Raw genomic sequence first — 24,905 nt, 5'->3', positions numbered from 1 at the left:
TTCAAGTAATAAAATATAAAATATCATTTAAAAATTTACATATATAATCGGAAAATAAAAATTCAAAAATAAAATTAATTTAGAATTACCCATTTATAAGGTCTAAGATAGATGGGTAAAATGTAGTGCTGTCAAAGTAAATGAGTTATATAATGTAACTTGATAACTTTTTTAAGAATGTAGTGTGCAAGTGCAAGTGTAACTGTAAATTATTTTTAAAAGTAACTTTTAGCAAGAGTAGTAATATACTTATAAAATTGGAGAAAAAAAAAATACAAATCCATTTGATTAACCTAGGAAAAAAAATATTCATTATTTTCACTCCATATTTTAAGAGATCACTGATATTTCAGATTTATAATAAGATTATTGGTTCTCATGACCAGAATTTGGAGAAGACAATTTGACTAGTCTAGAAAAAAAGGCCATTTATTATTTAGCCTCGTATTATAGAAACTGTTATCTTAGTTTTAAGAGAATTCAATCATCTCAAACTTTCAATGTTAGCTAATAAATTTAGCATATATCACACCCATTGAACGTGTATTTTCCATAGCTGGGCTCACTTTGAACTCTATCAATACTCTTCTAATCTTTAATAAATAAGTGCTATACATAATAATTGAAATCGAATAAAATCATTAAAAATTGTATATCCAATAAATCAGATGCATAGGTACCAATTGCACGGCCCAGTCTGGGTGATTTTTTTTTTAAATATTCGGCCCGACCAAGATTTTTTAAAATACATTATATTTATTTGTAATTTATAGCAAATAATGACGATTTAAAATATTTGGTTTTAAAATATATGGCAGGGCCCGGTCCGGAATAATTTTCATGTTGGTGTGTAATATGATGACATAAAAAGCAACGCTACCGCTGATACGACTGTAGACGTACAAATCTAATAATACCTAATTTCCTCTAGGATGATTTAACACGAATATTATAATAATAAATGTTAAGTGAAAACTAAATAAAGGGTTTAAAATAAAATATTTCACTTTTTATTGTGAATACAAATTTATTATTAAATTCTCAAACCATATCAAAACGATATTCCCCAATTCGACGAAATGTTAAAATAGTTATAAACGAATTCATACTAACTGTAGACATCGCCTGGAATGGAGGGGGGGGGGGGGGGGGTTGCGTTTTCCCAATTTATTGGGGGGAACCCCATTTAATAGTAAATATTTTTTAACCACACCAATGTAACATGAATACTTTATAATGAGAGAGGCAACAGACACCACCGCAAACCAGCATGAGGGAGGGGGATAATTTTTTTACCGACTATAAGAGGATTCCGATTATTGTGAGGGACCGTAAAAATTTTTGTGCGGGTGGGGCAAGATACGCTTCTGTAGAAAATCGGCTAATTAGAAACTCCCCTTTTACTATAAAGCTCGAATTTGAACGTAAATTGGCTCAAGGCGATCTCTACCAACAACACTATTAAAAATAATGTAAAAATGTTGAGTGACTTATACTCATATCCCATCTTGTTATTTTATGCTACTTTTACATTAATATATAATAAAATAAATTTTTAAAAAAAAATCAATTTATATTTAATTACCAATTTATATTCTTATTTAATTTAAAACTCAGTATATAAGGCTGTGCCTTAGATTGGCTTATTACTAAACAGCTTAAAAAGAAAAAAAAATTTAAAAAAATGATAATAAAATACGAAAGTATACAATGGCACCCTTAAAACAAAAAATAAGGTGTCCTAACTTAAAAGTTGTTTAGCCTAGGCTAAAAAACTATTAAGTATTCAAATTAAATTGACAGGACACCGCCATAATACTGTGTATGTAAAGAGGTACATTAGATTATTTGTACAACCATTTTTGCGAAGTGCGCAAAGGAATTAGGAAAAAGTTTTCTTTGACTAAAAGACTCTTCGTCTTTAATCTCCCACCGGCTAAGAACTAAGCGGATCGATTTCAAAATAATTCCTAAAATTTATAGAAGAATTTTTTTGATCTTTGTTTATTTTTTTAAAAAAAAATCTTTTATACATAAATTAATTTTTATTATTATTTTCTTTTACGATGGTAAAATCATTTCATATAATATTGCATTTTATTTCAATAATTTATACATTATAATTCCATTAGGAGTTTTAAAAAGTTTTAAAGATAATGTAAAATTTCTCCTTTTTACAATTTTGCGTTATTTTCCACATAGAATTATAAATTTATTTCCATATTATTGAAAATTTAAAATACGATTAAAGTCATTTCAAAGAAGAAGAAAATTTTCCGTTTTAAAAATTAACTATATTTTTTATAAAATTTACATTTTGAAATCATATATTTCAATATAGGTGATCTTTTTTTTTTCACAGCCAAATTCCAAAGGTGGAATAGTCTAACCTTAATTATGCTAATTATAACTTTAGGACCTAATGAACAAAATAAGGGGTAAAATCGACGTTTTATCTTTATATATTTATTTATACCATAATAACTTTTAAAATTAAAATTGTCAGAAAAATAAAAAGAAAGGAATGAATTCAAAACTTTAGAAAGAAAAATATGCGCAGTTAATGCGGAATCCTGCTATTCCATTGAGGTAATTTTTTTTAAAGTAAAAGGAGTATTTTTTACGTGATATTCTTATATTTATCCTTACTTTCTTTCTTTCTTTCTTTCTTTCTTTCTTTCTTTCTTTCTTTCTTTCTTTCTTTCTTTCTTTCTTTCCTTCTTTTATATACTATATATATATAGGCGTCGCTTTAAAATATTTGTGCGCTAATATCATCCCCCACATATTTTATGATTTTAATCGATACAGAGAAATTATGTTGTCAATATGATTTGTAGCTGTACCATCTTCAAGAATATCAATATCTATTGTCGACATTTTAAAATTTTAATTATTTGTGAAAACTAAAATTTCAATATTAAATAAAATAAAATAAAAAGATTATGATTATAGAATTAATTATATAAAATTATAAATATATTTTAGTAATTTTAGCGAAATAGCGCGCTATTTCTAAGCGCTAAAGCTACCGCTACTGAAAATAGTAGTTCGCTACTTTAACAACACTGCCATCTTCCTAATGGATGTTAATTTTTGATAATTTTTACATCCAATAACACAACAAACACAAAAAACAAGCCATTCTGATTTAAAACGAAAAACACAATTATATTTTAGCGGAATACATCTATTGCGATCTTGATATTTTATTCCGTTCATGCACTTGCTTTTGAATCTTTTAATCAAGTTCATCATAATTCTTTGTTATTATCTCATTTTATTTATTATCTAAGCAAATGATTAACTAGTCATTTAAAACATTCAATATTTCTGAAATAGAAACAATCAACAATCTACTTGCTACATCCAACAAATACAACCACGATTATCAAAATCACCTGCATATTTCCAATTTCAAATGACATTTTTGGATAATCAGAAAATCAAATTAATATATTTTTATAAATAAAGATGATATTTTATAAAAAATTTGTCTCGTTTATCAGATCAAAGTAATTACATTTATAAAATAGATAAAGGAACTCCCTTATAAAGAAGTATAAATTAAAAAAAACTTTAAAACTAAGAATAAAATATCACCTATTTGGAAAAATATTACAATACTGAATTTGTTAAGTAAGATAATGTAAAAATTATAGGAATAAATGGAAGGCCAAAATGGCATTTTAATTAACCCGGCCAAAGGCTGACACTCCCCAATTTGGAAATTTTTCTCTCAAAAAAATATTTTGATTATATTTCTTCCCCAATTTGAAAATTTTGACTTTGCAGAAAAAAAAAGAAACAACAACAATTTTTTTGAAATTTATTCGAGACTATTTACTTTCTAACTTTTATAATACAAAAAACAGGACTATTTTTTGTGTTATAAATGAAAAGACGAAAATTTTGAAATTAAACTATGTAAACTTTTCTTATTATATGATTGGTTTGTAAGTTAATAAATAACGCAAAACCAGATATAAATTTAATAGTATAAAACTTGATACACATAAGCTGATAGTTCAAAATAAAATTATGGAAAAAGGAAACAAATTAATAAGAAATCAAAATTTTATTCAGAATAAATTAAATCATAAACTCTTCGGATTTATATACGAGTAATTTCAATAAGAAGAGAATTGTATTTTAAAACATAAGCTTTAAAATAAATTAGAAACACTTTGATTGATAAAAAAGTATAAATATAATATACCCTGGTACAAATGTATACATTAATTCTCAGAGTTCATTTATCCCCTAATGACGACCCCGATGACCAAAATAATATTAGATATAAATGTTGACTCAAAGGATATATATCTGAAATGCCATCTCCGTGTTATAGGGTGTATGGGCCAGGGCCCCTCTCTTTAGATTTTAAACGCAATTGATGGGCCCCAAAATTCGGGTTTAGAGATATGGATTAGTGTTTATATCATTATTTAATTTTTTTAAACTTCAATTAATTTTTTTATATATTATAATTGTTAAGCGCCACCTTGTGGATTAATATATATGAAATTACTTTTTAATATATTTTAATTTTATTTTATTTATTTTAACACATAAATTTTTTTTTATAAAAACAAATTAATCTAAATATTTTTTATAAAATTTATTTAATAATGATAATATCTTTATAAAATAATTTAAAAATTCTTTATTTTTTATAATACACCATTATTTAGATATCATTAATTGTTCTATTAATCTATCGATACAAAGTAAAATTCATTATAAACATTATAAACATTGTAACATGAAAATCATTTAATTTTTTGGTAACAGATTAAATCATGGGGAAATTTTCATATATTATTTTTTTTTTATTATGATATCCATGGATTATTTTTGGGGGTTCGGTTTTTCCGGTACGAGTGATGAATATGGAAAATATCTTCAAGGATGGTTATAAACTGATAAGTGATTGTATTTGTACTTTGTATTTTATTTAATCATATATTTATTTCTTATTTTAGGTTTTAAATTTTATTTCCAGAGCACCTTCCCGTCCCTTTTTTTAAAATAAATAGGGCCGTAGGTTTTGGGTGTGGGCTGTTCTCTTGGTCCTCCCTATCTGTTCCAGCCCACAGACGTTTAAATAATAGTTTATGAACTATTATGCGTACAAGTACGTGCGGCTTGCCCACAAACGTGTGAAGGGCTCCTCATATTTTACTTTATACCTAACTTAAATCTTCCAATTAGATGGAAATGAGGAAAACCTAGCGTAGCTCTGTTGTACTTACAACGTTGAGAGGGCGTATGCGCTTTATTCCGTTTCCGTATTTTCAATTTTCAAATAATATAAAGTATTTAAAAAAAACGAAAATATAATATTTTATGTTTTAATATATTTAAAAATGTTTGAAAAATATATAATAATACTATTAAAAAAAAAGAAAGATGGTGTGACGCAGGGAAACAAAAATGAAAAAGGGACGTAAGTGTAGTCTAGGATAGCTCTTTGGCTAGAAGACTACCATTGAAACTGATATAATTAGCTTTGAGAATCGCTATGGATAATCGTTGACGAAGAAAAAAACTCTCTCGAGGTTTTTCTGAGAGTTTGCTGATTTGTGATCCTAAGTTTTTGAAAAATGCTAAGGCGAGTTTGCCGAAGGTGCCAAGAGTGGTTGATATGATTGGGATGAAGCACTGATCGTTCATTATTTCTGTGTATTTAGAAGTTTTAAGTTGTTCCTTCTGGTCAAGGATGTTGATGGCGTGGTTGGATGGGGCCAAGGGGTCAATACAGGAATAGTCCCATACCAAAAGTTGGCCTCTCCTCCATGGGATTTGAGAGATCCCGTCAGGACGTTTACAGACAGATCTAAAAAGACCCTTTGGTTCTAGACTGGAAGGAGGGCGGATTTCAGTGCATGTTGGATGATTGTATTACATTGCTTGTGTCTGATGAATCGTCCATTGCAGGAGCGACAATGTAAACTATGTCTACCCTTCGAGTCAACTGGCGAGTTGCACCCTAAGCAGATGTGAGGGTGAGTGAAGGAACAATTTAGACGAATGCCGATGGCGTGGGTAAATTCATTGTTGGATAGTTGAAGCTGAAGATTGGTAGATGGGATGGCCTCAAGAAACTCATGTCCCGTACCATTGATCAGGGAAGAGAATAGGGTGCGGTCAGTAGATTGCATGCTAGATAAGATTTCAACGCAGCGAGCAACCACTGGTGCATCCCAGTCTTTCTGTCTATGGGTTGTGGGGGGATGAGAATCAGCATTGATCCTTGTTTTCCAAATATCCATAGCCACGATTAAGGAAAGGTCTTCTTTAGAATTATGGGCGGTGGTTATTGGCTTTGTTAAGAGACTACTCGATATGATAGTAGTTATTGCTAAGTCATGTGGAGATCTGATGCCGAGACCACCAAATTTGGTTGGAAGAGTTGCTTGGGCCCAAGCGGTTTCGTTGAATCTGATATTTACTATTTTTTCGGTTAAGTCCTTTATTCCTATTTCGTAAGTTTGGAGAGGAATAGGATATTTAAAAATTGGTGTTGACCGAAGTGCGTAAAGAATCCTTGGTATAAAAAAGAAATTTTTTAGCAAAAATAGGACTTGTGTGATGGAAGAAGTGTAAAGATGTCCTCCAGTTTAAGGAGTATGTCGAGTGTGGAATGAAGAAAGGTGCTTATTGCCTCGTGTCCTCCTACAGGCGATCCTAGATGTGTTATTCAACGCTTGATATGAATTTGAAATCGTGAGTGTTGGGAGCATTAGAATTTAAATGTGAGAATTCAGATTTGCTCTGGTTAAGCGAAAGTCCAATGGCTGTGCCCATTTCTTTAATTATGTTGACTGCTTTGGCGATTTCACTACAGGGACCACTCAAGATTCCATCATCAATATACCAAGCGTGGAGCGATAGAGTACATGAAGAGTTTATTGATTTTATCATGTCATTGATTCCAAGACTACAGAGAAGGGATCCGAGAGGGACACCCTGTTGGATACCCTCGACAGAAAGTATCTTTTCTTTGTTGAATTGTAAGATTGTTGGTGATTGGTAGCAAGAGAAAAGAAATTTGGTGTAAGCGGGGAAATGTAAGCGGGGAAATGGAAGCAAGTTGAATGTAGGAACGTGTTGCGCGAAAGAGTGTTGTAGGCGTTAGAGAAGTCAATTTTTACTAGGGATTCGTTTTTTGGGTTATTTTCAAGGTGAATTCTTGTTAAGTGCACAGCAGCTTCACACCTACCAGGTATCCCTACACCAAGTTGGTAGGGGCTTAGAATGTGTGCGGCATCGTGTTTGATTCTAGATGCGATTAATTTAGCGACCAATCTACGGTAAGTTGAACCAATGGCGATGGGCCGAATGTCCTTATTTGGTTTTTGGAGTGCGATGAGTCTGGCACCGAAGAGTAAGGGGGTAATAAAGCTGGGTACGTCTCCATTTAGGATTTTGCTGACTAAGTTTGTGATTTTAGTGAGAATTGAAACCTGTGTACAGAACACAGGAGAGGTAATGTCCTGTAAAAAAATTGGTCTAATCCCATCTAGACCATGAGCCGAATCCCGATGAAAAGATAGGATTGCTTTCCTTACTTCTTCCTGTGTGAAGTCTGCTGCACAATGGGAGTAGGGTTGGGGCAATATTGGCATAAATGTTGTAGTGGGATGCTTTGATCGAAGCTTAATTAAGGTATCTAAATTGGATTCCGCCAGAGTGTCATTGGTTGAAATGAGTTTGAGGGCCCCTTTGATATTAAGACTGTCAATTTTCTTCGAAATCAATGAGGCTTTTTGTCGAAGTGGGGTTATTTTTTTTTTGATTTTGGGATGTCTGGTGATTTGGGACTCATGAAGATGAGTGTTGATGTTTAAACAGGCTTCTTTTATTTGTTGAGTTAAGGATTTTTGGAGTGATATGTCAGGTATTTTGAAAGTATTGTACCCGAAATTTAGAGAAATTTTAACCATTCTTCTTCATTGTTAAAATTTTGCAAAAGAGAAGATATGCAGTTGCTGAGAGATTTAGATACTTGTATCCTCGCTCCTATTCTCGTTATGATACTTGGTTTTGTGGAGTTAAGAAAAATATCTGAGAATGAGGCACCAATTACTTGGTTTAGGGGGGGATCTATGAGAGAGAGGGGAAGCGAGTAAGTGATCTGAGAAAGAGGCGTGTGTTTTGAATGCGGACACCTGTTAGAGATTGGTCCATGAACAAAAAATTCTCCATCATTTGTTAAATGTATTGGTTTCATGCAGGATAGGCAGATTTTGCGTTCATGGGGGATGGCCATAGGAATAAAAAAAAATGCTGCCAATAATAAAGCAAAAGCGCCTGTGAGAGGTCTGTTGATTGATGAGCAAAAATAGCGAAGGAATGATGAATATGTATGTCAGAAAAATCGAGCAACGAGCGAGAAAGATGCTCAATATGAGAGGTTTCAAATAAAAAAAGGATTAATTATTAAAATAATATATTTAGAAAAACAATTTATTTTTTTATAAAGTTCAAGTTTTTATTAATTTTTAAATTAATAATTTTTTTTTTATTTATTTTTTTTTAAATATATTTTTTTATTTATTTTTTTTTTAAATTTAAAAAAAATCTTAAGTATATTTAAGAATTTAGAAAAAAAGAATATATTTAAGAATTTAGAAAAAAAGAGTATATTTAAGAATTTAGAAAAAAAAGTATATTTAAGAATTTAATAAAAATAGGTATACTAATTAATTAATCAATTTATTTGAATAAACATAACATATATACAATGATAATATAGATATATATATTTTTAAGGAAAAACAAAAATAGTTCTATGTTATCCATAAAGAGGTAAAATGTTAAATTTAAAAAACTTTGATATTGTATCAAAAAATTTCCTTCAAAATCCACACGATATTTATTTATCAAAAAAAAAATCTAAAAATACGCCAATTGAAAGAAAAAGGTAACATTCAAAAATTTCTACCAAAATCCAGACAATCTAAAAAAATAAATAAAAAATTTTAAAAAAAATAAATAAAAAAAAAATATTAAAAAAAAATAAATAAAAAAAAATAATATATGAAAATTTTTCCATGATTTAATCTGTAACCAATTTTTTTTTATCTCATTAACATATATAATATCCAGGTTCGTAATATTTATTAATACAAAACGATACAGATTTCTTCTTCGAAAACCGTGTCCTGAAAAACTATGTAGTCAATCAAGGTAGATATACAAGGCATGCAGCTATTAATATGTTTAGTGGTCTGCAAGGCCCGCTGACTTTCGCCCGCTCACCTATTTATCTATAAATTTTGTTTAACCCGCCTGCTATTTTAAAGGCTTTATTTATTTATTTATTTTATAATGTATTTACAATATTATGAAATAAAACTGTTATTTTTATTACATTAAAGCCTGTTCTACACATTTCGCCTAAAAAAATTCAAAAATTCACCGGCCTACCGCCCATTAATTTTAAAAAATTCTTTAACCAGCTCGTCACCCGCCCAATGTTGAAAATATTTTAGAAAACCCTACCACCCTACCCAAAGTATGAGCGAGCGGACAAAAAACCTGTTATCTTCTGTACCTTGATCTTTAGGTAAATCCTTAATTTGGGACTTCACAAGCGTCTCTTCATTTCTAAAAAATGTAAATTCTAATCCGGTTGTAGATTTAAAATTAACAAATTATGTTTCTTTTACTAATCGTTATCTCTATTTTTTAAATAATTATTCGTATTTTTGGGGAATTTGTAATCCCTATTCCGTTCTATAGAATGAGCGAAGGCCTTTTTATTTATATTATATTATAGTTATGATTGGAAAATAGTTAGTATATACTTCAACTTGATCATACATATTAATTATTGTAAGAATTACATTAAAAAAATAACAAAAATATATGAAAAAAGTAGAATTGGTATATAAAAGTTACTTTCGAGAAGTGATTAATTATCCCAAGGTCATCTTGAGGCATTAATGTATATTATTTTTTTTAAATTTCCATTAAGCCAAATTTAATTGCAGCAATAGATTATGTAACCTTTTTGCAAAACTAGCATATATTGATTCTTTTAAAGGTTGATAGTTTCTTCCTGCACATCTTTCAGTCATATGAGTATCTGTATTTTAACCAGAGATTTATAAGAAGAACCCTCTTGTTATACGCGATATGGTAGTTGATAATTTAATCTCCTTTTAATTAGTTTATTTCACAAACGTTAGCATTTTGGCATGGCAATGTAATATGATTTCTTATAGTTCATTATTTTCTAAATGGATCTTCTCGGTATCTTGTATTTACACTAAATTTAACTTATGACAAGAACATCTTCTGTACCTGGGAAGACAGTCAAAGTTATTTAAATCTAAATTAGCTTACCCAACAGGAGCAGCTGTTGGTTGTGCAAACAATTGAACTCTAATAAAATTTCTCTTAAAATATGTTTCATTTGAATAATAAATTTAGATTTTCTTTAAGTAAGATTTGTCTATCTTCATATTAGGTTCCAGAGTATTTATTGGGCGATAACTTCGTAATGAATAAGGATGACTACCCTTTAACATATATTTAATAATCTGTGTACCTAATTTATCTTTGCTGATACCTTTAAAATTTGTAGTTTTACCAAAGTTTATTTTTATTTGTTTTAATTTATTTTATGTGATGTGGTTGAATTATTTTTCTTATAATATCTATAGTTTCCTTTTTTTAAGGATTGGTTATGATGTGTTCTCTAAAAGAAATTTTTTTTATAAAAGAATACTTAATTAATATTAATAATTATTCATAAAAAGTTAGTTTATTTATTAATTCAATATAATATTAAATAAAACAAAAATTATGGTACGTGTACATCTAGCAAATAAACTTAGAGATGTGTTTTAATAGATTGGCTATGGATGACTTGGATGTTGATATATACATTTTTGGAAGATATAGGAGACGTTAAGTCGGCAACTAGCCTTCACTTTGTGAAACCCAAAATATTTTTCGAAACTTAGCCAAGGTGTTTTTACATTTAAGTCCGTTTTTTGGTAATAGTTGTAGAAGGGGATAATACAATTTCTATTTCATCATTTTGAATCAATTGAATGTCATCCTCATCAAATGACAAGTCAGAATCTGAATTCATATTATATTCTGTATCTGTCTGATTCATAGGTCTGGTCAATCTTTAATACAATATTAAAAATTTAAAAAAAGGCACGCGTAATAAATTTAATTTCAAATTAATTTATTATAACATTAAAAAAAATATTACTATTTAAATAAATTTATTAAGAGATATATATAGATATTTTAAAGTAACTAGTTACTTTTGGCAACATTCCAAGTTTGGCATGGAAAGAAGTTATAGTCGTAAAAATTATTTATCTAGACTAATGATTCATTCATAAAAGTGCATATTTAAGCTTAGTTAAATGCAAATCAGCTGATGACGCCATTTACACTATTTTGATTTACCCTATGGGATTTTGACTCATGTTAAACAATAGCTTCCATGCAAGTCTCATCTCTTAGATAAATGTTATTTTAAGTAAATTTCTTATTTTTATAATAGAATATTTTCTTTATTAATATCATGAATATCGTCAGGTTTATCTATATGGTTTATTATCAAGTACAATCATTTTGGGGATATATTTTGAATAACTATTTTCACAGAATTGGTTTTTAGTACATTGATCTGTTAAAACTAGTTTATTATTTATGAATATCTCAGTTTAAGTTTTATACCTTTGATTTATTATATTGTAATGATTATTTCACAAAATCCGATCTAACCTTTTCCTAAAAATCTGGAACCCATTTATCAGCAGATTGTTTTATATCCTCCGAGGTATAATAATTTAAGGGATGGATCTGTACCATCCATTTTTAATTTTAATCCCCTTCGGTATGTATGATTATAAATATATTTCAAAATTTTCGCTCTGCAAAACACTAGCATCATTATGAATGGATGCACATAAGTGTCCAAGTCTCATAAAACTTTGTAAAGCCCCTGGAAACTTAAGTTTTTTTTTAGATATGGTCCTATTTTTTTAAAATGTGGTGAGATAGAATTTTCATTTTGCATATTTTAAATAAAATTACTTCTTCTTTTAGCTAAAAAAAATTTATACGCATAAATAAAATGTTATATTTCCCACATTTTTAAAAGGACCATTAAATAATATAGTTTATAGACAGACAAATCCATTAGATAAATATTATTTTGGGAAAAATTTTTTATTTAGATTTCGAATCATGTTCAAGCCAAAAAAAATAGTAAATGATCGTTGGTCGTGATAAAACTTTTATATAACTTTTCAATAATAAATTTTTAAAAATACAATTTTTTTTATATTAATTTATTCATAAAATTGTTAACGATCAAGATTTTCAGTTCTAAACATTTTTTTTCAAAGAAAAAGAAGAGAAATTTTTTTCAAATAAAATATTGATTTGAAAAAATAATTTTATTTTTTTAAAAAAATAATAATATTTTAATATGTTTGTGGGAAAATTTTAAATTTACAAAAGCTTTTCAAATAATAATAATAATAAAATTAATGATTTATAGAAAATAGTGCGCGTATTTTAGAGGTCCCAAATAAAAATAACGAATTTCAAACAAAATTAGTAAAAAAAAAACGCTAATAAAAAATCGCACACATCATGCCGCCAACTCCTCCCCCAGTATTCTAATGACGATAGCATCTATACACCCCTTCAATTTTAATGTCGATCTTGCGTCATCCCCCCCTTTACCCTCCTCCTCATCGTAAAGGTGCATGTTTAGTATACATTTTATCTCCTCTCCATTTAAAAAAAATAAAGATATTCTATACACACTTACTCATTGTTGAATTCTATTTCTACTCCAAAATTTTTAAATATTAACAGTTTGCGATATTTACTTGTATGACATTTCCGTACTGAACCAACGCGCCTAAAAGTTTGATACCCTCATTTTCGTTTTGTTTTTTCTCCAATTCGGCGGCTTGCTATAGATTATATATTAATTTTTTTAAATGGATGTAAGTAATTTACATTTAAAATACTAACATCCTAATTTATTTAATTTAAAGAGAATGGAAGGGAAGGGAAAGAAAGATAAATTGAGGTATAAAGTTTATTCATGATCATGATAAAATAAATATGGTTTTTTTATAAATTAGTAAATTATACATCTTGTTATAGCAAAAGTAGGGGTGAGGTGAGAAGGATAAGATTTAAGAAAAACCTGTTATTTCGATAATTTTATTGGCTTATTTTGAAAATAATACCTTTGCCTTTAAAGAATTAATTTAACTGAAAATCAATAAACAATAGGAAATATCAAAAACTATGAAATCTCATGGAGGACTTCCAATCCAACAACCCATTTAATTTCTTAAATAATAGCAATAATTCGAAAGTAAAATAAGTTATTATATTAACTAATGTATACCTACAACACGAATTTAAAGTATTATCTGTATTTAATAGATTCCCAAGCTAAAACCTTATCTGTGAGCTAATTAGTTTTTTAAGTTCGAAAATTTATCATAATTTTTTTGTTAGATCTAAAATAGAGCGACTCATATTTCGATCCGCTTCAGCTGACCCAGTTATTTTTATGTACACAGGTGTGGCGAGCTATTTTTATTTGAAATTGAACATTGGTGATGAAAGAAAAAATGGATACTTTCTAATCAATGAGGGAAAGATAAATTAACAAGTCAGATCCCAAATAATAAAAAAAAGGGGTTTTATTTATTCTCATTAACAGTCTCCCTTTTTGAAATTATTTAACAAATAATAAATATTATTATAAAATTATACGTGTTAAAAATCAATCAATATTTTATTCATAGTTTGACAAATATCCCTACCCCCCCCCCTTACTTTAGTTTAATCAAACACTGATTAATTCGTAAACATATGTCTAAATACTATAAACAAAATATTTTTTATTTACAATTATGGGGTTAGGGAAGCAAAATCATTTTGTTTTCTCGATATACACTGAATAAATTTATTACAGAAAACATTATAATGTATATGTTGACCACAGTTAATACACCGGAATGCAAAAATATCTGTAGCATCAAAACACTATAGTTTATTATAAAACATATTTTATTTATTCAGTTGTAATGCTTACTTTTAAAATTTAAAATAATATTTTAGTATAATGATTTTTTTATACATAAGTGGGGGAAGTGATAGATAGTTAAGTCAAGGTTAGGCTACAATTAAGTTTAAGATAAATAATAATCATAAGTTTTACATAAATCATTTTATATATAACTTTTATGCATATTATTTATTTTTTCTTCATCTTTAAAATGAATAAGTAATATATTTCTGGTTTGACCTATAATTATATTAAAATAAAGAAAATAAACATTCAATAAAATATTCGTAAAAACAAAATTGTTTAAAATGTTAAAATTTTGAAGTTCGACAGAACCGATCAATTTTATTTATCTAAATCGATATTGAGAAGCTATCAATAAATTTTTTTTACGAGAAGTGCGATCTAAAATTTAGCAATATCCAATTTGAAAAATTTCGTTAAACCGGGTCGGGGGCGTGAGACAGGACCCGGCTAATTTTCGTATTTAAATGTTCGAAGTAATAATAAAAGATCAAACATTAATGTTATTATCGAACTTAAAATTGTTATTTTAATCGATTTTCCTTAATTAAATTCCGGTTTACGCTTTAAAATTTATAAATAAAAAAAGAATATATAATAATAAATTTGTATAAGGTAAAAAAAAAAAGATGGATATAAAAATAATAATTACATAAAATAATTGTGAGCGTTCAATTTTTTAAAAAAAAGGTTTTAAATTTAATCAAATCAAGTATTTTTAAAGTTTCAGATACAATATATTAAATCGATATTGAATTTACAAAATTTCAAAATTTGATGGTGTTAAAATCTCCTATTAAAGTAAATAAAGAATATATTTTTCTTTATGAGTCATAAGTTTTGATCGATTGCGGTTCTGGTATATAAACCAGTGGCGTCGATGGTGAAATAAAATCGTATGAAGGCAAGGGGTATAAGAATATGGGGGTTAACTAGTGCAGAGCATTCATTTGAATCGGCCTATAATATTATATATTTGAAGTATTTTTTGAATAAGCCGATGATAATGCAAGCAACAGTATGGTCAGCTAAGGAACCCTAAAAATTTTTTAAAAAAGTGTTCATCATCTTAGTCTTTGGAAGATAAATGTATAAAGATGGTCTAATATGTTAATCGTATTTAGGGATTTATGCATAATAACATGATTCCAATATATTATTTAGAATTTTGTTATATCTAACAAGTTCGTGTTCATTTCGATCTCTATCCAACCGAAAATTCTCAAACCTGTCATAAAATTGAAAAGCCAACAAACCTTGGCACTTAGAAAAATCTAATGTGGCGTCCGACCGTATCCAGAAAAATATTTAATCACAAAAAGGACGATATAAGTCGAATAACTGAAAAAAACATTTAAGTTGCAATATTTCTATTCAGGCTTGTAGCCATGGTGGGTAGACTCCCCAAAATATTTCTCCCCCAAAACCTGGCCCCTGGATAAAATTCTTGGTCCCAATAAATCCTTCCAGCCCCCAAATTTTGAAAAATTATTAGTTAATTTTAATTTGCCATTAGCAATGTAAATCGAAATATATAAAAAAAACAAGTTTTTTAGAAAAATTTTAGTTATTAAAAATTTTATTTAGCTAATAATTGTATAAACAAACTAAAAAGATTAACTAAAAAATATTAAATTGCTCATTAACCATTAGAAAAAAACAATATCCGCCTTTTTTATTCCTCGATAAAAAGGCCCTAATGTTGGTGAATTTATCAGTTTCCATTATGATTTTTCTCAACCTATTCTTTTAGCGGGATTTAATTCCTGCTATTCATGTGATATTACTTAAACGTTAGACTAATGCGTCAACTATTAATATAATATTTATAAAAAAATGGAAAGGACGATCTTACATGAAAAGGATAATACTTTTTTAAAATATCTATTTTCCTAGTAAGTTTAAAAGTAAAAATCAAACTACGATCTTTTTAAAGAGGACGAATATATTACTAGGAAGAGGATGAATAATTTTTCAAACTACCAATTTTCCTGGTGGAGTATAACTGAGTACCCCAATTTTCCTGGTGGAGTATAACTGAGTGACCCTGGCACCGGCAGGTACTCAGGCAGATACCTTACATTATAATTACTTATTACCACCCATAGTTATTCAATATTTTCATTTTTGATCTTCCAATTGTTTAGAGAGTCATTGAAAGATACAAAAATAAAATTTAATGGCATATTTTAAAAAAAAGTAATCCAAAATTATTCGATTTTATGTTAAAATTTAAAAAAAAACGTGTTCTAATATAGTATTATTTTATATATTTATATTTATTTTTACAAATTTTCAATAAAAATAACAAAAAATTTCTGAGTGCCTAACTATTTGTTTCCTTTCAAAAAATATTGGCCCTCCCAAACAAACAGTTCGTCTCTCCCCTAATGGAAATTCTTGGCTACCGGCCTGTTCCTATTTGTGCCAAAAATTCCTATAATATATAAGGGTTTGTTTAAAAATATACGGTTCGGGCAAATCCGGTTTTGAAAATATGAGTTTTGCTATAGATTCTTCTGTTTTCAAACTCAAAAATATAAAAATGGTGATTCTAAAACCGTGATGTTATCGTTTAACGATGAATTATACGCATCGCTTGAGTGACATCGCGGTATTTCACGCTTGCTTTAAACGAGGCCCTAAGTCTTAAAAATAACGAATTAAAATGGTTCTTATAATATTATCGGACATTTTTACTAAATAGATAGCTCCCTTTCGGCTCCGGGTTCAGTCCATATTTGATAATTATTATATAAAATATCATATAAGCGATAAATTGTGAAAACTTGTAATTTTTTGATCAGAGCTGGATCAATTGTTGCTATGTTTATCAAAGGACTATCATTTTCTCTTGACACTTTCCAGTATTGTTTTTGAGCAGCATATCTATTTAGCGGCATAACCTTGAATAAGCAGTCTGGAAAATAATATAATTCAATATCGTCAGAATATTTAGAAAAAAATATATCACCTCTAAATTTTGATGGGGGATTTTTTAAGTCACCCGCATTCGGTCGCAAAACACATCTATCGTCGACCAATCTAAAATTATAATTTAAATGTATGTAAAATAATTTGGTTTGAATGAAAAAGACAATTAAAGAGAGAGATTCAGTTAAAATAAAATAAATAATTATTTATTATTATTACCCTAATGTTGAAATAAAGCCACTGACTGACCCTTCTGAATATAATGATATAATATCACCGATATGTAAGAAGCTATTCATATCCTATCAATTCAAATTTTAAAATTTAAATCGTCTGCTTTTTAAAACATATGTTATGCCGGGTATATCTAAATCACGAATTATTATTCATATGATTAAATAAAAATAAATGTTATTTTAAATATATTTTTTCAATAAATCTAGTTTATTATATTGATTACTAAGTTTTATGTATTTCATTTCATTATATTTATTTTATAATATATATAATAATAATTAAAATATAAATAAAATCTTTATATATATACATATGTATATTATTTTATTTTTTTTTCGCAAAAAATATTTTTATATATCAATTTTTCATATGTTAGATCAATCATTTCTTTTTCAACTCATCAACTATTTCCTCATCTAATTATTTTTCTATCAATTTAATATGATAAAATAAATAAATAATAAAGCTTGTAATTTCATAGAAATTTAAGATAAAATATTGTAATCTTTATTTTATCATTTTTAATATTAAAGTCTTACTTACTTAATGAAAATAATAAATAAGCCACCCCCATCTACTTAAATTTATTTAATGTTGGTGTATAGATGACCGGGGAATGGGGGTGATAATTTGTCTCCATGTATCTATTAGGGGGCTAATCTCCTAGTAGGTGGATGGGAATTAAAAATTATTTGTAAATAATCTTGACTTGTCCTTTTTTCTCTCTCAAAAAAATGCTAATGCAGTCCTCCAACCATTTGCTGGTAGTCAATATTTGTGTGTGTTTATAGTTACTCAGAGTGGAAATTAAATCCAATATACGTTTGTTACATATATAAATGTTCACATTTTATTAATAACCAAATCGTTAAAGCTCTTAAGTATGTAATTCAATATATTTTATTTCTCTAAAAATATTTAGAGGACCTAATGTTTTTAGGGTGCCTATTTTAAAATATTCAAGGCTAAATCAGCTGTTTCTTATTCTTTAAATAATGTTGCAACTTGCAAAAAGCAGGTCAGCTTATTTGTTTCCATATTTCTACACATCCAATATATATAGCTTTTTATTGCATATCAAACAGCTCTCATTTTTATAACACATTTATTCTTTTTTGGGTCTAGAGTTCTAACACTATGTCCAATATAATAACTTACAAATAATGCTAAGGCATCAAAGTCGGTTTATTATCGATCATTGTTTTATATTAGGCTATAAACAAGCTAACTTTTAAAAGCAGTTTCCTTCAAGTTTCTATCGATTTCTTTATTTAAAATAAAGTTGACTTCTTTATTAATCAATTGTTCTTTAAAAACTATTTTGATATTAGACCAGTTAGTATTGGGGTAAACGAAAAAATTTGAACGTTGTTTAGTAAGTTGGAATATTGCTGATATCCGAAAATAGTTAGAATAATTTTCAGTATGTCTTAAAAACCACGATTTATGTTGAAGTCGAATATTGTCAATTGAAAAATAACGATATCACTGACATAGGAGAAAACTAAAATTCTAATGTTTAATGTTAACTGGAATTAAATTTCAGACACTCTGCATAGGTTATACATAAGTTGAATACTTTATTTTATTCACCCATATAGAATTTTTACGAGCCCATAGAAAGCAAGCAATAATGTCTCAGTTAAAGAATAAGTTTATAGAACACTATAATTTTCTCGGTGATTTAAAAAATAGATTCAGTGATATAATTATTTGCAATTTGATTCTACCTCCCTTAATGGTAATAATCTTCTAAGAATAAAGAGCGTCCAGTCTCAAAGTTTCATTATTATACCTGTCAAAAACTTATCTATTTTATGGTTTGCAAAATAGAACACGAATTAACTCAATTCTGAAAAATTTTCGGATGATTACATCGATTTACTGAACATAATCTTTATCTATCTTCAAAATTTATTAAATAGAGATCTAAAAACATCTTAACCGAAGCGTACTACGTAGAGGGCATCTAATTCCAGCTCCGTGTAACATATTCCCTTATGGTATTCCTGTAATTTACAATAAATAAAAATGCAGATAAAATTTTATCAGGGGTAGATCTAAAATTGATCTGTTCCTTATTCGGTCTTCTAATAATTCCCGACTTCATGTTTATATTTCCGTGTTTTATTAAAATATATTAAATTAAATGTAAAAATAGGTAGAATTTTACACTTGACACCTTTTTTCTCCCTTTTTTAAATACACTATACCAATCGACCAAAATATTATTCCAAAATTGTAACAAACTCGCAGGGTACATCACCCGATATAGGCAACAATCAGACAAGGACTTCAAAGATTTATGAAGGTATGTATTATATAGAGAAAGATAAACTGGTCTCTACTTAATTAACAACAATAGATATTCCTACCATAAAAGATTACTATTTGGTGTCTTGTCTGCGTTATATTCCAACGTTTTACTGATAATTCTAAAGGACTATTTCATAAAAGGTATTTATTTATATGATTTACCAATACAATACAAGCAGCGCTATGGCGATCATGGCAAGAATAGGTAAAGAATACAGAATTCCTTACACTCTATTTTCTTCTATCTCCAATTCCTTACTTTTAAAAGTGTATTAAATAAATATAATTATATCTGGGTCTTTACTTCCTAAGAATAGTTTGGCCAGTCACAGCTCTTTGTTCGTTAGTTCCAAAATTCAGTTATGTGGGTTTTCAAATCTACCACCAAATGGGGGGGGGGGCGTGCCCATACTTAGAGGAAATGCCAAACCCATTAAATAAGGAACTTTCAAAACTCTGTGAACATGGTTAAATTTTATTAAGTTATTAACAATATTAAAGTTGTCAAAATCGGTGATAATTATTTTGCAATTTGCAAGATTACTCTAGCTAGTTTTTGCATTAGGGGAATTCCATTTGTATATATTGTCCGAAATTTATAAATTTAGCATTTATTTAGTTCACAAAAGACCTGTGGGAAATAAATTCGGATATGTCGAAATAGCCAACAACCTCTTTAAACGCTAGGCGTTAAGATTAAACACGTGTGATGTTGGGTATTAATATTGCTGACATCTTAACTCGTCAATAATAATATTTTATATTGCTTTTTCTTAAATTGGTCTCATATCTATAATAAAACTATTCACAAGTCTATAAAATAAATATTATAAACTATATGTATATATAGAATAGATATAACTGTTGTAATTGTGTATTTTTATATTATATATATAACTTTAGATAATATCCAATGTCAATAAAATCAAATATTGTTTAAATGTATATTCGTATATACTTAGTTTTATATAATATCTTATGACAAAATTATATATTATAAATATCAAACATCAAATCACTAGTGTTTTAGTGAAAGAAATTGGATGTTGAAAAAATGAATTCCTTTGTTTAAATATATTTGTTATATCTTATTGAATAAAATGAGTTATACTCAATGATATTATATCATTGGTTATACTTTAATATGGATATATTATTATGGTGATATTTTACAATTAATTCAGAATTGGAAATTGGTCATTCTTAACAATAACTAATACTAAATAGGCTCCTGTTTGTGTTGAAACACGGTTGACCCTATAATTGCATGATACTCGTATCGTTAAAATAACTAGTTATTTTAAATTAATATAACTAATAACATTAAATTACTTTTGAAATAAAATAATATAAGTAGTAACTGTAACTATTTACATTTTTTAGAATATAATGACAAAATTGACTAATTACTTTAAAAAAATAGATATTTAAAAATATATTTGACATACGAAAATATAAATGAACCTTAGACAATAGCAATTAATTTAAATTGATTTAACATCTGTTTTCTATTCTCTGTTGATGGATATGGATTTATTTAATTCACAAAAGACCTGTAGGAAATAAATTTAGATATATCGAAAAATAACCTCTTTAAACGTTAGGAGTTAAGATTAAACGCGTGTGATGTTGGGTATTAATATTGCTAACGTCTTAACTCGCCAATGTTAGGTTTTAAAGACTTTTAATACAAGTTTTAAAATAATATTTAATATCGCCTTTTATTGAATTGATCTCATATCTATAATAAAACTATTCACAAGTCTATAAAATAAATATTATAAACTATATGTATATATAGATATAAATGTTATAATTGAGTATTTTTATATTATATATATGTAACTTTAGATAATTTCCAATGTCAAAAATATTGTTTAAATGTATATTCGTAGATTATATACTTAGTTTTATATAATATATTATGACAAAATTATTTATTATAAATATCAAACATCAAATCACTAGTGTTTTAGTGAAAGAAATTAGATGTTGAAAAAATGAATTATTTTGTTTAAAATATATTTTGTTATATATCTTATTGAATAAAATGAGAGTTAATTTTAATATGGATATATTATTATGGTGACAATTTACAATTACTTCAGAATTGAAAATTGGTCATTATTAACAATAAATAATATAATACTAAATAGGCGCCTGCTTTTGAAACACGGTTGGCCCTATAATTGCATGATACTCGTATCGTTAAAATACTAGTTATTTTAAAAATTATATAAATAATAACACTAAATTACTTTTGAAATAAAATAATATAAGTAGTAACTGTAACAATTTACATTTTTAGAGTATAATGACAAAATTAACTACTTTAAAAAAAATAGATATTTAAAAAAATATTTGACATACGAAAATATAAAAGTCAATAGCAATTAATTTAAATTGATTTAGCATCAGTTTTCTATTCTCTGTTGATGGATATGGATTCATTTAATAAATCACAACTTACTATAAACGATATATAAATATATAAATTTACTATTTAATTATTTTTCAATATAAATTCGCTTAGTAGTTAACATATAATATAATATAATGAATAGTATCGATTGGGTATATCAATCAAACACTATAACTATTTATCACCTCACTTGTCAATTAATTATTATTCAAAGTGTTATGATATTTGTTGATATGACCGATTAATACTAACCTTTAAATTGTTTTTTTTTATGTTTATATAAATTGATTTTTTTATAAATTGTGAAAATTGATTTTTTTATATAAATTATTATTAATATGTAAATTGATTTTTTGTTTGTAAGCATGATATTTTTAGTTTTATAGAGGTAAAATTTTAAAATAAATTAAATAAAATTAAACTCGTAACTTTGAATATTCTTAGAAAACTTAATGGTGGCAGCGATGGGATATGAACCAGTGTCTCCGAGGAGACTGGTGCCTCTTCCGCTACATATTCGAGGAAATCGTAAATAAATATATAAATATGAAACAGATTCCCAATAATAATGTTAATATAAATATTGAATTTCCAATATACTCAGGCAATGACGATCTTTTTTTGAGTAGATTCGAAGACATCTTCAAGGACACTCAGATCTCGGACATCGAAAAAGTAGGTTCCTTTACAAGAAGACTACCAGATGAGGTATATATCAAGCTCAAATCGATATGTTCACCTACCGACTTCATCCCATCGATATTGATTGAAAAATTCAGGTTATTACACCCGAGGAAATCTACAAGTTCCAACTTATTATTATTTAACGCAGCTGTACAAGGTAAAAACGAAAGTTACATCAATTGGGTTAGATTATGCATTTAAAAAAATGAATGTTTGATAAGTGATAGTAGAGTTATTGAAAAAGTAAAAATTTCATCAATTAGCAAAAATATTAGGCATAAAAATTACGTTAAAAGAAAACATTACATTAGCAGAAGTTCTTACTTTAAGAGATGATTTTGAAGAGTTAGGATTGAAAGAAAATATAATTGCTAAAGTTGAAAATATTTCTTTAAACGAAAAAACAGAAGATGATACAACCGTGAAACATGTAGAAAGGCAAAGAGGCAGGAAAACAGAAGAAAATAAACAATTGGTGAGATATGGAGACCATGACGAACGACAAAATTTACAATCTTATTACGATAACAGACAACGATAGACAACATGAGGCCATGACTTTCAGAAATAATTATCAAGAAAATAATTATAACCCCAGATATCAAGGAAATAATTACAACCCTAGATATCAGAATTATAACGCGAATTATTACAACATCATGAGAGCAAACTATCTAGGATCGTACAATAATTCTTCGAGATTTGATAATAGACTAGTTATAATAACAATAACTATAGTAATTATAGATTTAATAATGATTATAATTACAGATATAACAGACATTATAACGATTGAAGATTTATTCAGACATAACGTTAATCATAATATTGAAAATCAAGGAAGAAATCAAGCAATTGTAAATATCATAACAATGATAATAATCAATCACGATATACAAATAAAGTAAACACTGTAAAAATAGAAGAGATAAAAGAAGATGATAATGACAAACTAGAAAGAAAAGAATATAATTTATACAATTTAGACATAAACAATATGGATACCGATAATAATTACACAGCTAACGATGCATATAAGGTTACAGTATATTTGAACGACATGCCTATTTTGATGCAGATCGACACCGGTTCAAGGTATAATATCCTACCGATTCATATCGCGAAAAAGATTGGAGTAAAAATCTTAAATAAATCAGATATTAAATTAACTGGATATGATGGAAACACAATAAATGTATTAGGTACTACCAAATTCAAGGCAAAATTCGAGGACAAAAGTCAAATCTTAACTGCTTGTGTAGTCCAGAGTGATAAGATTGCACTGTTAGGAAGGACCTGGATAACAGTTTTTGGGAATATACTAGATAAATTTGTGAATATGTTCGAGGATGATTATGATAATACTATACAAGAATTAATTAAGCAATGCAATTTTAAACTTAACAAAAAACCAATGCTTCGCAGCTATGTCAAATTACGTTTAAAACACGATGCCACACCGAAAATCATACCGCCAAGGTGTATACCATATTCTAGAATTGATTTGATAACAAAAGAACTTCAAAAGTGGATAAACGATAAAATTATTGAACCTGTTGTAGATGTTAGATGGGCTAGTCCTCTCACTTCCGTTTATAAGAGCGATGGCTCACTTAGGCTCTGTACCGACTTCAAAAATACTATCAACCCTGCTTTACAAGATTTCAAGTACCCTATACCACGTATAAATGATTTAATCGCAAAATTATCTAAAGGTAAAAAATTTACCAAGATAGATTTTAAAAACGCGTTTCTCCAAATGCCCATACACAAAGAATCAAGAGATTTTCTTACGATATCGACACATAAGGACTATTATAGGTTTACGTGACTGTCGTTTGGTTTAAAAACTTCGCCGGCAATATTCCAACAAACTATGGATAACATTTTCGGAGATTTAAAAGATGTTATATTCTACATTGACGACTTGTTAATTACAGGTGATAACGATGAGACACATTTGGAGAACATTAAAAAAGTATTCGATAAAGATCATCAAGTATGGATTAACCCCCAATTTCGACAAAAGTTTATTCCTACAAGATAAAATATGCTTTTTAGGACATAATATAGACAAACATGGTATACATCCCAACGATGATAAGATAAAAGCTATTTCTAACATGCCGGAACCGAAGATAAAAGATGAATTGGCAACTTTTTTGGGGATGGCAAGCTCAGCGTCTACATGAGTGGGAGGGGTGG

At 27.8% G+C, this 24,905-nt stretch overlaps 2 protein-coding genes across 2 annotated transcripts in view; one reads left to right on the top strand and one right to left on the bottom strand.

Moving 5' to 3' along the window:
- LOC135931000 (inositol 1,4,5-trisphosphate receptor type 1-like) overlaps window positions 1–17,367 on the bottom strand; it is a 72,701-nt gene extending 55,334 nt beyond the window's left edge. Inside the window, exons 1-4 of the mRNA XM_065467845.1 lie at window positions 17,261–17,367; window positions 17,082–17,152; window positions 16,897–17,027; window positions 12,882–12,968 (exon numbers count right to left, since the gene is read on the bottom strand). Coding sequence (XP_065323917.1) covers window positions 12,882–12,968; window positions 16,897–17,027; window positions 17,082–17,152; window positions 17,261–17,340 — 369 coding nt within the window. The 5' untranslated portion in view covers window positions 17,341–17,367. The remainder of the gene's footprint in view (window positions 1–12,881; window positions 12,969–16,896; window positions 17,028–17,081; window positions 17,153–17,260) is intronic.
- A 6,330-nt stretch (window positions 17,368–23,697) lies between these two features.
- On the top strand, window positions 23,698–24,531 carry LOC135930995 (uncharacterized). The gene has a single exon (XM_065467837.1). It carries the CDS (start codon window positions 23,698–23,700, stop codon window positions 24,529–24,531), a length of 834 nt encoding a protein of 277 aa, XP_065323909.1.
- The last annotated feature ends 374 nt before the right edge of the window (window positions 24,532–24,905 follow it).

This window comes from Gordionus sp. m RMFG-2023, chromosome 1, assembly GCF_954871325.1.
Source record: "Gordionus sp. m RMFG-2023 chromosome 1, tfGorSpeb1-WG-v2, whole genome shotgun sequence".
Taxonomy (NCBI): Eukaryota; Metazoa; Nematomorpha; class Gordioida; order Chordodea; family Parachordodidae; genus Gordionus; species Gordionus sp. m RMFG-2023.
The sequence above is the reverse complement of the archived record's forward strand: the minus strand, read 5'-3'. Positions and strand labels throughout refer to the sequence as shown.

What these genes read in the sequence shown, in the direction of transcription:
- LOC135930995 (XM_065467837.1), top strand. Translation starts at nt 23,698, where the DNA reads ATGGATACCGATAATAATTACACAGCTAACGATGCATATAAGGTTACA.